This window comes from Melanostigma gelatinosum, assembly GCF_949748355.1.
Source record: "Melanostigma gelatinosum genome assembly, chromosome: 12".
Taxonomy (NCBI): Eukaryota; Metazoa; Chordata; class Actinopteri; order Perciformes; family Zoarcidae; genus Melanostigma; species Melanostigma gelatinosum.
Genome location: NC_136645.1, coordinates 9,176,450 through 9,189,228, shown reverse-complemented (window position 1 = coordinate 9,189,228; position 12,779 = coordinate 9,176,450). Strand labels below are relative to the sequence as shown.

Genomic DNA, 12,779 nt, shown 5'->3' with positions numbered 1-12,779 from the left:
GCACCCATTGTCTCAGAGGCACAACACAACCCTGCACGCATGGCTGGCCTCGTAAAGACAGGCCCTTTCCCCTTTCCCCGCTGTCCTCATCCCTCCCTCATGGTGCGGGGAAGAAAATGACTTCTTCATCAGTCAAAAGGGACAACAGAAGTGGAAAATCAAGCTAGACGTGCATTTTTTCAATGTTATCTTCGAAAACTTTGACGATCGGGAAAGTAGGCTTACTTTCCCGATCAGGAAAATGCTGTTGAACGGAGGCAGCCCCAGCAGATGGGCTCTGATCATCCTGACATTCACCATAATCTCACTGGTTTATTCATTTCTCATCTCTGTGTGAGTTTAGTTTGCTTTAGGTCTGGAGAACTATACAATACAGCTGGAGAAGCTGAGGGGGAAACAAGAAACGATAGGGAAAAAACAATTGGATTATCTTGAACAAATAACCTCAAACTACCTCTGAAATCATATTAATATGTGGCATTCACACCGAAGGGAAAACACCTGAACACACCACCTTAATGTACCAAAAACAGACCCCAAACCAAACCTTTCCCTATGTCTCCAATATCCAGGTTTTTAAAGTCTGCTCACATGCATTCAGACCAAACTGTGAGTGCGAAAGCGAGGCAGCTCCAATAGGTCATAATTATTTGCTTCATGTCAAGTGGCATAAAGCCGCGTCGTTACAAATGAAAGCAGGCATTATATGTGTTATGTGTTACTCTCCTGCAGTATTGATAATGAGGATTTATTATGGGCAAGGTTGACAATGAATGCAATGTGCATGCGTTAGTGGGAGGGATTATCCACCAAGTAGGGCAAGTGGCTGAGGCTAAGGACTGCAATTCCATCGAGCCGAGTTCATTTCAGTCATCGGCTCAGTGCACAGACGGGACAAGGAGAGCGACTCCACCGCTGCCTATTTGTCAAAGCCCCCCCACCCCCACCCACCCCCCAAAACAAAAAAAAAGTGAAAATGGTAAAGTACATGCGACAGCACAGCGAGCTGAAACCCGAAGAGGTTCTGTCGGAGTCTGATGCGTCCATGGACCAGCAAGAATCCGGAGAATTGTCCGACTATTCTCTCAGCGACGTTTTATACTCCAAATGTTCCGCAATGGACCAAATCGGCACTTTCATGAAGACCGTGCAAGTGCTGCTCGACGCCGCAAATTACATAGAAAATATCGAGAAGAGCAACGGAAGTAAGTAAACACGGGCAGCAGGGGATATTAACACGTAATGCGCCGAGCAGACAACAATAGAGGCGAAGGCGACAAAAGACGCGCAGCGGACAGATGAGCTGGCCCGACAGCAGCCAATGATATTTCACCTGCTACTGGAAAATGTACTTTAATCGACTTTACACTTCTACGATATCATCAATAGAAAGGAGGTGGGGTAATTGTCTCCAATTTGTTTTTAAATGCAGAACTAAATTGCATAACCAGAGACTGATTCCATTGCAATAGCCTTCAGCTAAATTATCTTCTGCTCCCATTAAAACTGTTTTTTTTGCCGACCATGGAAACCTTTCGCCGAGTAAGCACGATGCATTTATTCTAAAAAATATACTTGCATATGTGCAGATGTCGGTTATTTCATGTTGCCTAGATATTTATGATGTTTGAGACTCCATATTTCATACTTATATCTCAGTCGATCGCAGCTCCTTTTCTCGCATAATTTAAATATCGCATTCTCTCAGAAAACATCACATTCAATGGGACCCTCGTGCGCACACGAGCAGTGATTTACAGTTTATTTCCTCTAAACATTTTTCCATTCAAAGCCCACCTATCATTTGCAGAAGCAGCTGCTGCTGCTTCCTTGTATGTGATGTTCACATGGTTTCCACATGGAACAAATTGTAAAGTTCCCATTGGTCGGCACACATGTTCCCAGAGCAAGAGTCACGGGAGACAGCCAATCACACGCGGGTTCACGCCTGACGTCGCATGTTACTGGGAAGGAGGGCTCATGGGAACTGTAGGACTTTTTGAGCCACACTAAGAACAGTAGACTAGAAGTGTGTGTTATAAAAACGTAATGCATGCATGTATTAATATTAGCATTTTCTAAGAAGGCTTGTCTCTCTATTACACTGAAATGTATTTATTTTAGTTGGGATGTGTTGCCACTGGCCACACATTTAAATTCAGGTCAAATAAGGTCACATCCATCATGCAAATCGAAGCCCTCGTGAAGCCCTTCGCTTGCAGAACATTGGTAGAAACTGTCTGATATTTTGAATCCTCTTGATCTCTTTCATTACCAGAATGTGAGCATGGTTATGCTTCAACGTACCCTGCAACCCAGACTGCACACCAACAGAAACAGCGTAAATTCAAGAACAGGAAATTGGACAATATTCACAATAGGTAGGGTAATGTCGATTACAAAGGGTCTTCAAATGAGGCTAAATATAATAGATGTGAATGTACATTTTAAATACTTCCTGATAAACAACAGTGAAATCCTTATTAGCATCGTATTATCACTTATCAGCACGATTACGGCATCATTCGTTTTTACAACAATTGGATTTGTTTGTACATATAGATTGTAGAATATGTGGTATTTTGCTTCATTAAGGCTTATATAACAGTTTTGTTTGTATATTTATGATTTCAACAGGTCAGCGCACAATGAACTGGAAAAGAATAGGTGAGTAAAACTAAACTAAAGAGGTAATCTGCATGTTCAGTCAGTACAGACCAAGAGACATGGAAACAGGAACACAATGAAAACAGTGAAATGTTGTGACTGGGTAGTCATCTTAAATTCCCATTGCTATCTTTCTTCAATTAACTATTGTTATATATGCATAACAAGTGACGTGCAAAAGTCATACAGAAGAAGGAGAGGCAGACTTTAAACTCCTGCAGTAAATGAGCTTCAAGCTGATAAACCACAAGCTTTCTCCACTCTGCCATGTCTGCATATCTTGCTGCATACCATTTCAAAATGAGACGCACTGCAGGCCTATAAATCAGCTTATTATCATCACAGGACTTCAGAAAATGTGTTTTTTTCTTCTTCAACAACTTGGAAACTCACCTATTGTGTGTGTGTTGGCAGTGTGTAATTTTGCACGGCAAATAGAAGGGAGGTGTAATGCAGCCTCAGTGGCAGCACTGTTCCTGGACGACACGCAGACATTTCCCACAGTCAGCAAATGGGAAACCTCTGTTTCCAGACAACAGGGCTCCTTCCTGACAGAGACTCAGCAGCAGCTTGCTATGCTATGCTATGCTATGCTATGCTACGCTATGGACACAGGATAAGGCAGCCACTGCTGTTCGCAGGACACATTTATCCGAAAATGAAATCCCCGGTTAATCCTCAAAAGCAAGCCGTGTGTGTGTGTGTGTGTGTGTGTGTGTGTGTGTGTGTGTGTGTGTGTGTGTGTGTGTGTGTGTGTGTGTGTGAAAGTCCCGGTTTGAGAGATGCACTCAGTGATGAGGAAGAATGTCATCTTCAAGAGCAAGGCTTCTTTCATACTGGGGCTATTTCATATCACAAAATGGTGGCCAATGCAGAGAGAAGAGCTGACATCACAACTTGACCTACATTTTACTACGTTATTTGAAAGGAGAGCGAGTGTCCTTTGCCAGTTCCTGCATTTTGGTCTGCATCCAGAGGCCTCGGTGGATCAGAAACAGCACAAGCTGACCTCAGCAGCTTTTCAAATCTGGGGCCAGACGGATCCATACGTAATTGCAAAAGAGTCAGATGGCGTGGCTAATTAGCCAAATGGATAAACAGATAAATCAAGTGCCTAAATATATCTGGACTGTTACATTGCTCATCTCACATGGATTAATGCTAGCCGGTCAGAATTAGAATTGATCAGCACCGATCAAATAGCGGTTTGCCTTTAACTGTTACAACACTAATCGAATTGGATACAGAGGAAATATTATAATCTGACTTAGATCACAATCAGTGCAGCAGAGGACAATCATACATTCGTCTGGAAATCCATCATTGTGTCATGAATAATTGTTGTATAATGCACATTACTCTATGCATGCTTACTCTGAGGAGAAATGACCCGTCTTGATTACGTCTCCATCCCACAGACGAGCACATCTCCGCCTGTGTTTGGAGAGGTTGAAGTCCCTCATCCCTCTGGGACCAGACTGCAGTCGGCACACCACACTAGGACTGCTAAACAAGGCCAAAGCACATATCAAGGTGCGGTAGCCCCGGTAGTATTGCACCACCATGGGATTAAGGGATTCATTCTGTACATTTGTTGTGCTCAAAAGTAATAACGTAAAAGTATTTACATACTTTCCCATTTGATGTACAAGGGGAGGCATCTTGCACTTGAACTTTGAAATGACTTGATTCATCTTAGGAGCACCAGATCAGTCCTCGTGTTAAAGCCGCCTGCCTGAATGGGCCACTGAGTGTGGCCCAGTAGCCTCAAAGCATCCAAGACTATACTTTGGCCCCCTTGATGGCTACAGTCTAAAGCCAGATACGATTCTTTTGAGGGATGATTGAGGGCTGCAATATGAAAGCAATCCTGGCAACAGTGTGTGGGAGTTTATTACAGCGGGGGGGGGGGGGGGTAATGGATGAAGTACCTACTGTATGATGTCAACTATTGACTTTGGACTTGCCTGTTTAAAGTGCAGGATATGTGGCCCCTGAATGCTGCTGTGTTGTGTCTTTGAAACCAGAGGTTGTGAGAGTCAGAGGTTGGGAGCAGGTGCTGGCAGCATGAAGAGCCACAACAGAGGCTTTTTTCTTCCACCAGCTGTAAATCTTGCTCAACAACTGGCTCGCATGTAAATGTTGCTACTTATTGATATGCCACTGTTTTTATTTACGGCACGATCAGATGTGATGATTGCTGTGAAGTGATTGGATGACATGTTCGTAGGGCCTCTTCGGGACCTTTGCTTATTTGTTAGCCATACTTAAGTAAGCGGCTTGTGTGTGTTTGTTTGAAATGAACCAAAATCAAGCGTGAACAAATAAATTTAGAGCTAAGAAGGCGAAGAACGAACGGATCTGCCAAACGCAGGGCACGATGACATTTATGTTCATTTGTACACCCAAGAAGCAACTCTGCCTTTTGCATCCGGTCATATTTCACTGATATCAACCTCACACAGAGACATCAGCTATTCCTCGAGAATCCAACCAGCAAGTCGCAGTCATTGTGTGTTGAATATTTCAGGGGCGTCACATTTGACGACCAACGCATGAACATCACTTCACTGCGCGCAAGACAAGTTCACCATCGTCTCACGCCACATAGTACGTTACTCACGAGGAACATCTAGAGAGCTGCAGTCGTAACGGTGTGATTCAACGCTACGTAACGCCGATCCTCACCATAATATTCACATAACAGCACAATTAACTCTTTTGCATTTCCCTCTTATGTAGAAACTTGAAGAGGTGGACCGGAGGAGTCTGCACCAGCTGGAGACCTTGGAGAGGGAACAGAGGCACCTGCAGAGGCAGCTATCCCAGCTGCAGACTCATGGAGACCGGGACCGGGTCCGTACGGACAGCCAGGGCTCCCACATGGACTCTGACCACTCAGAGTCTGACAGAGGTCAGTGTCCCAATCACAGCCTTCATCGGGTTTGTCCCCATATACACTAACGCAAGCACAACATCGAACATTTGGACTTGCACGACTCAGAAAAATGAATCTGTATTCATTTGTTTTTTGTGCAGAGGAGATTGAAGTTGATGTCGAAAGCACTGAGTTCTCCCATGGAGAAATGGACAGCGTAAGCACCAGTGGTGTAAGTGACCTGGATGACATCAGCAGCCGGCAGAGCTCCGCCAGTGATGAGGGCTACTCCACATGCAGTCTAAAACTGGCCTTCTCCGCTTGAAGCACCAGCCTATATGTTTACTCCAGCCGCCGTCCTTTATGGCTCTCACCAGTACCAGCCGAAAGCTCCCATTCTCCCTTTGCAGTTTAGGTTAACTGCCTTCATGAGAAGAACCAGCCCCCCCCCCCCCCCCCCCGAGAACCAGCCTTAAGTGACTCCTTCCAAAAGCCAAGGGGCTCCTCTACATCAGTCTGAAACATCTTACACCCCTCAAATTTAACTTCTCTGGCAATATACAGTTTCTCATTTTCAGAGTTGACTTAACCAATCACCTGAATGTCCCTTCACCTATTACCAGCTTGAATCAACCATACCTGCACTCAAACCTGACCCTGTAGAGAGGACCCCACGCACCAGTGTCCAACACTGAAGGGGGAACTCTACCTTTAGTCAAGTTCATCCAATGAAACCAGCAAAAACCCTAAAAAACAACAACCCAATACCAGCCAGAAGCTCACCATTGTGTGTGAACGTTTGCTCCATTTGCCTTGTAATAACATTGCCCTTTTTCTCTGGATAATATAATCCAGATGGCACTTCTTGACAGTGTACAAGCCAGTGGCAAGGGCTACGCATTCCAAACTGTTCATCACACTCGTAGACCCTCTGCTTTAAGACCCTCACCCATCAGCGATCCATGAGGCGCCCCGTCTCTTGACTGAAACACAGTGGTATCCAAACAGGTGGAGCAGTCCACCCTCGTTATTCTATTGTATTTTGCATATGATTATAGTATTTATTTTTGGTATATTTAATTTAACTGTAGCTAAGTATTTGGCCATGCTTGAAAGACAAAAAAAACAGTTTTCTTCACATTGTTTTAAAAAAATAAATAGTTTACCACATTACTCGACATGAAATTGAACGCCGACTGAAGCATTTGCAGTGCCGAAGGTTTAAATGCATTCCTTAAGGTTTTCTTTTACACTGTGTGCAGATTCAGTTTCATTATGACAGTAACAAGCTATCCCGCACTAAAGCAATAAAGCGTCTACTTTTATCACAACTGTAACGCTGGCTGTGTTCAGCACACTATTCTGTCCGTCCAGCACCAAATTGCAGTTTGCTAGTTCACCACTTGCCCCGGTAGTGGCATCAATTTTAATATTCAGTAGGAAAAAATGATTGTAATTGATTTAAAAATTTAAAAAAAATAGCTATGGTGCATGTGTATTGAATATAGCTATCATGTTGTGATGTGCTTTGGAGTGACAAGTCTTTAAATATGTCTGTAGCATGAACATAAACACTACAGAACACCCATTTTGATTTATACTTCAATGTTTAATACTGTATCGTTTATGTATTGTAGCATAAAAAAGAACGCAGTTCAAATCCTTGACACTTGGAAACTCCCCAGTAACGATTATATGTATCTTGGACACGGAATTGCACTGCTGACCTGTTGGAATCAATGAAACCAAATAAGACATTTCAATATATGACCATTCAAATGCATATTTCGGGTCCAAGTCCGAAGGAGATCGCTACCAAATTGTGTCTTAACATGGGTATATGACTCTTGCACAAAGTTCCTTGTTACCCCCCCACCCCAAACCCCAAATCTATAAAATGCACTATGAAAAAGACTTATGGAAGTATGTCAAAGCACACCCCAGAATGTTTTTTCTTGTGCTTAATCAGCCATCCACGGTGACTTTTTTGCAAAACATGCTGCTGGTCCCCTGCTGGTACTCTGTTACAGTTCCTGAAAACTGGCCCTGGAATCTCAATAAACCTCTACCGCCCAAAGCATAAGTAATGTCTTTTTTTTGGGAACACCTACCATCAATCGTCAAAATTTTCCACTTGGTTGTCTTGTATTGGACTGATGTGTATCATATAAATCAGTGATTCTCAACTAGTGGGTCGCGGACCCGTTTTCAGTGGGTCGCGGGCCTTTGACTGACAAAAATAAAAAAATAAAAATATATATATAATTTGGGTAGTGGGTCACAGCTTGTCATTAAGGGGTGATGGTGGGTCCCGCAGCCAGACCAGTTGAGAACCACTGATATAAATGAATCCCGTCTGTAGCCAACGCTGTTCATGAAGCCTCCTGAGTTAAAGTCCTACATGTCGAACTAATAAACTCTTGAGACGTATTATGATAAAGAGGGCTGTAACATTAATAATGCTACTAGAAGTCTTTACTGCCACCTACAGGATGAACGTATGATGTAAAAACAGTCAAAATGAGGTGGAAGCAATAATCAAAAAAAAAATAAAATGAAAACAAAACAATGTTTATTTCACTGTTATATACACATATTAAAACGTAAATTCAGCCATGTCAAATCAACACCATTATTGACATTCAGACTCCTCCCACAATGGGTCAGTGTTTAAAAACCAACTTCAAATGTACAAACTAAATTCTGCAGGTGTGTATTTAGACTCTTCTTAGCAGGTATTTGGCCTCAGTGAAACCTGGACACAAACATCAAATTCTACGGCTTTCCTACAACTGAAAGCTGCCTTTTTCTTGGATACCTGGTGACCGTGTGCCAACCCCCCGTTTGGATTTTTTTGCTTTTGTACCTACATAATATATAAGAAAACTACATCAATATTTCAAACAATGGCGCGCGCAAGCAATTCCATTCTTTACTTGGGAAACATAAATCTTGTAGAAACACAATGGAAATGCACCGATACAGCTTGTACACAGTGGGTTATTATACACAGAGCAGAGCAGGTCATTGTGGCATTAGATGTCTGACGTTGTATTTTGACGTGTCGTGGTACTGAGTCATTGGCTTGTCTGCAATACCACATGTTCCCACTCCCACCTTTCCATTGACGCTTTCTGGAGATGCAAATATGCTCCTCTTGACCTAGACAGAAAAAAATTAAGTTTTTCATTATTAATTGAAAACATATAGAGAATGGATTATTGAATAACTTTTACAATATACAACACACACACTTATTCCACAGGAAGGATAAGCTAGTGGGTGAAATGTCTCAAAGAGACCTCTACAGTAAATACCAATTGTCCACAATTGCCCCATGCATCGTGGGTTATCCATCACTCTCTAATAAATTCGATGAAAACAATCATTTAAAAAAAAAAAAGTACCTGTCCTTTCTTGTTCTTCGAGTAGGCTTTGTTGTTGAACTGTTGCCACTTTGACTTTTGCTCCTCCCTCTCCGTCTCCAACTCCTTCATCCTCTGTACCTTCTTCTGGGCTTTCTTCTTCTTGTACTCTCTCTGCTCGGCTATCTGCTCTTTCCTAGAAAGACAGACAACAAAGACAAACTTATACAAATCCTTATGATGTACAATGACAAACATGATATATTAAATATGAAAATATAACATTAGTGAGTCCAACATACAGTATAACTGAGAGGAAAACTGCATTATTGGCACCATATAACTATGAACAAAATATATGTAGCTATAGTACTGTATAAACTAAACTGCTTCCGTTGAGGAAATCTATGCTAAAAGAGTTCACACTGGGTCTCATCACTTAGCGTGTGCAACGGTTTATGTGTACGCACATTAAGTGTGAGTGAGACACACAAGTTGTTTTTTGTTCATACCTTGATTTGGGCTTCCCGTCCTCATTGGAGCGTTTCCCCTCCTCTACTGCTTTGAGGTTCTGCAGAGGAATCACTTCAGCGTTCCCGTACCCGGCAAAGGTAACAGCTGCAGTGCCGTTCTCCCGGTCTATCTCCTCAATCTCAGCCTCATACACCCTGCCAAAGAATCACGTCTGTAAGCAGGTGAGTATGAGCCAAATACTCAAGCTCTACGTAACAAGCAATGTTTCAACCAATATGTAATACTAATGATGAATAAAACTCTGCACTATATATGAATATTGGATATTCTTTCTGTTCCAATTTACCACAGGTATATGCATTTCTCACATTTGCGACCCTTAAAGTCAAACATACAGCGGCTTGTCTTAATAACCGAAGACGCACAAACACAATGGGTGGACAGAACCTCATCCATTAAACCATTTTTTTTATTAAAATGAAGAACTCAATAGGTAGTGCTAGTAGGCATGCAATTGCATATATTATTTTCATCAGAAGAGGCTGGTGATACTCACTGTCCGTCCTGATTCCAAACAGCCATACAGCTGTCTCCCACTTTCCAGCCATGCTTCGAGGGTACAGGGTCTGAGCCGTTGGTGCTAGAAGAACTTTCAGTGGGCTGTGAGGTCAGGAGGTCTTTCGTCAAGTCAATGACTTCCTGTAGAATAAATGCAATCAAACGGTCATGGAAAGCGTAGGCAAGTTTCCCCCTCTGTAAAAGTCGGTCAGAGGTGGGAATGAGTTATTTTCAGTGTTTTCGCTTTCCTTAAATAAAGCACTGTGGGGCCCTTACGACATGACTCACTATTTAGGGTTAGCATTCTAGACAGATACGTTGGAAAATGCTTATAATATACCATGCCAATACTAACATAATCTGCATGTCATCTCTACATGTGCATACTGTACATAATCGGCCAATTGAATTATATCCATTCCTTCTTCGCACTATTTGTATTGTTTCTTACAGAACACTTTAACACAGGCGTTTGTTTCTTACTTTACTGTTGGTCAGTGGTGCATTTTCATACATAAAATCAAATACGATTTATACCAGCATCTATTTTCAAAACTGGGCTCAGTAGTGGTTAAAAGCAACGATTAGATGATCAGTTGCTTATAAAACTAAAATATCATTCTATACGAATCCAGCAATGACAAACACGCTTCATCACATTCACACAAACCTGTAAGTCTTTCTGGAGTTTAAGGAGGTCTTCATTTTCTTGGTCGGTAGATAAAGCGACTTCTACTTGCTGTAGCTGGGCTTTGTAGCTGCTCAACTGTTTCACCAAGTCGTCCGACATCTGTGTTGACAAAAAAAGAAGACGGTTTTCTAGTAAACTTGGCTAACGATGGGTCAACTTAGCTGTATTAGCACGTCAGAGAAGCTAACATTAAACATATGAAATCTTAAATTAGCAATAACATAATCACACAGATTTCTTGTGTACTGTATCACATGCTAAATGAGTGAAACATTGGCTAATACAATTTAAGATTAAAGGAAAAACATGATAGACCGCTAGGTCACAACATTCACGTTAGCATACGCTAAGGTTAGCATCATCCCTCGGCCTCTTACGTCGACGGAGATGTTACGTACGATGTACTAACGTCAATGCTAGCAACAACACACAAACTGAAGGGGGTCGATGTACATCTTACCTCAGTATAAATGCTCTTGACCGTTAAACCCACCAGGCATCCAAATCTCAAGTCGACAATTTGACAAACCGACAGCTGAAAAGAACAACAGTGCGCGTTCCTTCCTCCCGTACACAAATATCCAAACGGAAGTCCAAGACAGACGGCCTCGCGATAACAAGCGAGATCAGATGAAGTCCAGAGCGGCTCGTTAGCGCCCCCAGCGGCACCATGGATGCACTGTATCTCCAGTTTCCTGTGAATTTTCCTATACTGGTATTTACTAGCTATAACATGGAAGTATGATATATATTCATATATATATTTATATATAATATACAATCACAAGAAAAAATGTTGGGAACCACTGCCATAGATCATGCTGTTATAAATCTTTCTGCTTCTCTTTTAAAACAACGTATGTTGAAGTGAAGCTGTGCCAAAACAAATCATACAATACTTTGTACTTTAGTATGGATGTCAGATGACTAGGGTGTAGCATAGAGATGCCTCAGAACGCTAAAACTCGAACATACAACCCTTTTAATACTCCCAATGAATAAATATCATTTCGTCATTATAGTAAAACATGTGTCCTGGTGTGTCTGTCTAAATAAAATGACTTAGCAATCCTAAAGTAGATAACTAGCAATGCATGTCAAATCCTCAGTGTATCCTATAATCTGGCACACATTCTGCATTGCAAGTAATAAATTAAATCTTGCTTTCAGATGTCATACTGTGCAGATTGTTGCATATAATTTGAGAATAATGATTATATTTGTCTATCAAATACACAAAATGTCTCAGTTTATTCATTTTGATTTACTCTACTTTGTTATTGGTAAAGCAAATTATGTGTAGCTGAAACCTTTATTTCAGTAAATGCGCTGCTCTTAACTCTCACTGCTAGTGATTGATCTCTTTAGTAAGTTGCTCCAATCCTCTCTGTAGCTGCAGGTATTATTTCAAGCTGTTTTTTCTTTCAGGATATATCTGAACATTTTGCTCATGAAGTAGAACTGCAAAACCATAAAGAGTGTACTCATAATCCATTGCAATTTAATAAGCTACAGATATTACATCTATAAATCAAAAATATTACTGTCATAATCAGCCTGTGGTTTCAGTGTCTAAGAGCAAAACAAAATTGCTTTTTAAATCTCCAGCAGCGGCTGAACTCCGCCCATTACTGATCTCACTGAAGAGGAGTCAGCATCACACATCCTCAGCGTCAGATCAAGCTCATATAAAACCACGTAGTCTCCACTTCAGCCACAGCAGATGACACGATCTCCCTGAGCCAGCACTACCTGCAATGTAAGTCTGCTTTATGAAAGTTGTTTTCTCCTAAAATGTTGTTGGATGAAGAATTATTTTTCAAAGAATAGATACATGTGGACAACTTCCTGTTTTCCCTTTATTTATTTCTATATATATATATATATATATATATATATATATATATATATATATATATATATATATATATATATATATATATTTATTTGTCTTTTTGATATGAAAACTCATTATTCTCTGTTGTCTATTTTCTTACTGACAAAGAGGACCGAAGCACAGATTTTCTTCGACAAAATCTTCCAGTGGGCAAAATGAAAAGACTCCGCTCTCTCATGCTGTGTTCCTGAATGGGTGAAATTAATAGACTGCTGGCGAGCACAGCTTCCAAACCTACGAAAAGAGCGC

At 41.4% G+C, this 12,779-nt stretch overlaps 2 protein-coding genes across 2 annotated transcripts; one reads left to right on the top strand and one right to left on the bottom strand.

The window, feature by feature from the left end:
• Window positions 1–976: 976 nt before the first annotated feature.
• Window positions 977–5,870, top strand: LOC306785345 (max-interacting protein 1-like; the record flags this gene model as incomplete). The annotated part of the gene is made up of 6 exons (XM_079279689.1): window positions 977–1,205; window positions 2,279–2,381; window positions 2,638–2,667; window positions 4,086–4,200; window positions 5,410–5,581; window positions 5,707–5,870. The coding sequence occupies 6 exons, from the start codon at window positions 977–979 to the stop codon at window positions 5,868–5,870; spliced, it is 813 nt and encodes a 270-aa protein (XP_079135815.1).
• A 2,225-nt stretch (window positions 5,871–8,095) lies between these two features.
• smndc1 (survival motor neuron domain containing 1) lies at window positions 8,096–11,210 on the bottom strand. Its single transcript, XM_079280664.1, has 6 exons — window positions 11,094–11,210; window positions 10,613–10,732; window positions 9,941–10,083; window positions 9,423–9,578; window positions 8,953–9,106; window positions 8,096–8,707 (listed from the first exon to the last, which is right to left on the bottom strand). The coding sequence occupies exons 2-6, from the start codon at window positions 10,730–10,732 to the stop codon at window positions 8,570–8,572; spliced, it is 711 nt and encodes a 236-aa protein (XP_079136790.1). The 5' UTR covers window positions 11,094–11,210; the 3' UTR covers window positions 8,096–8,569.
• Window positions 11,211–12,779: the final 1,569 nt, after the last annotated feature.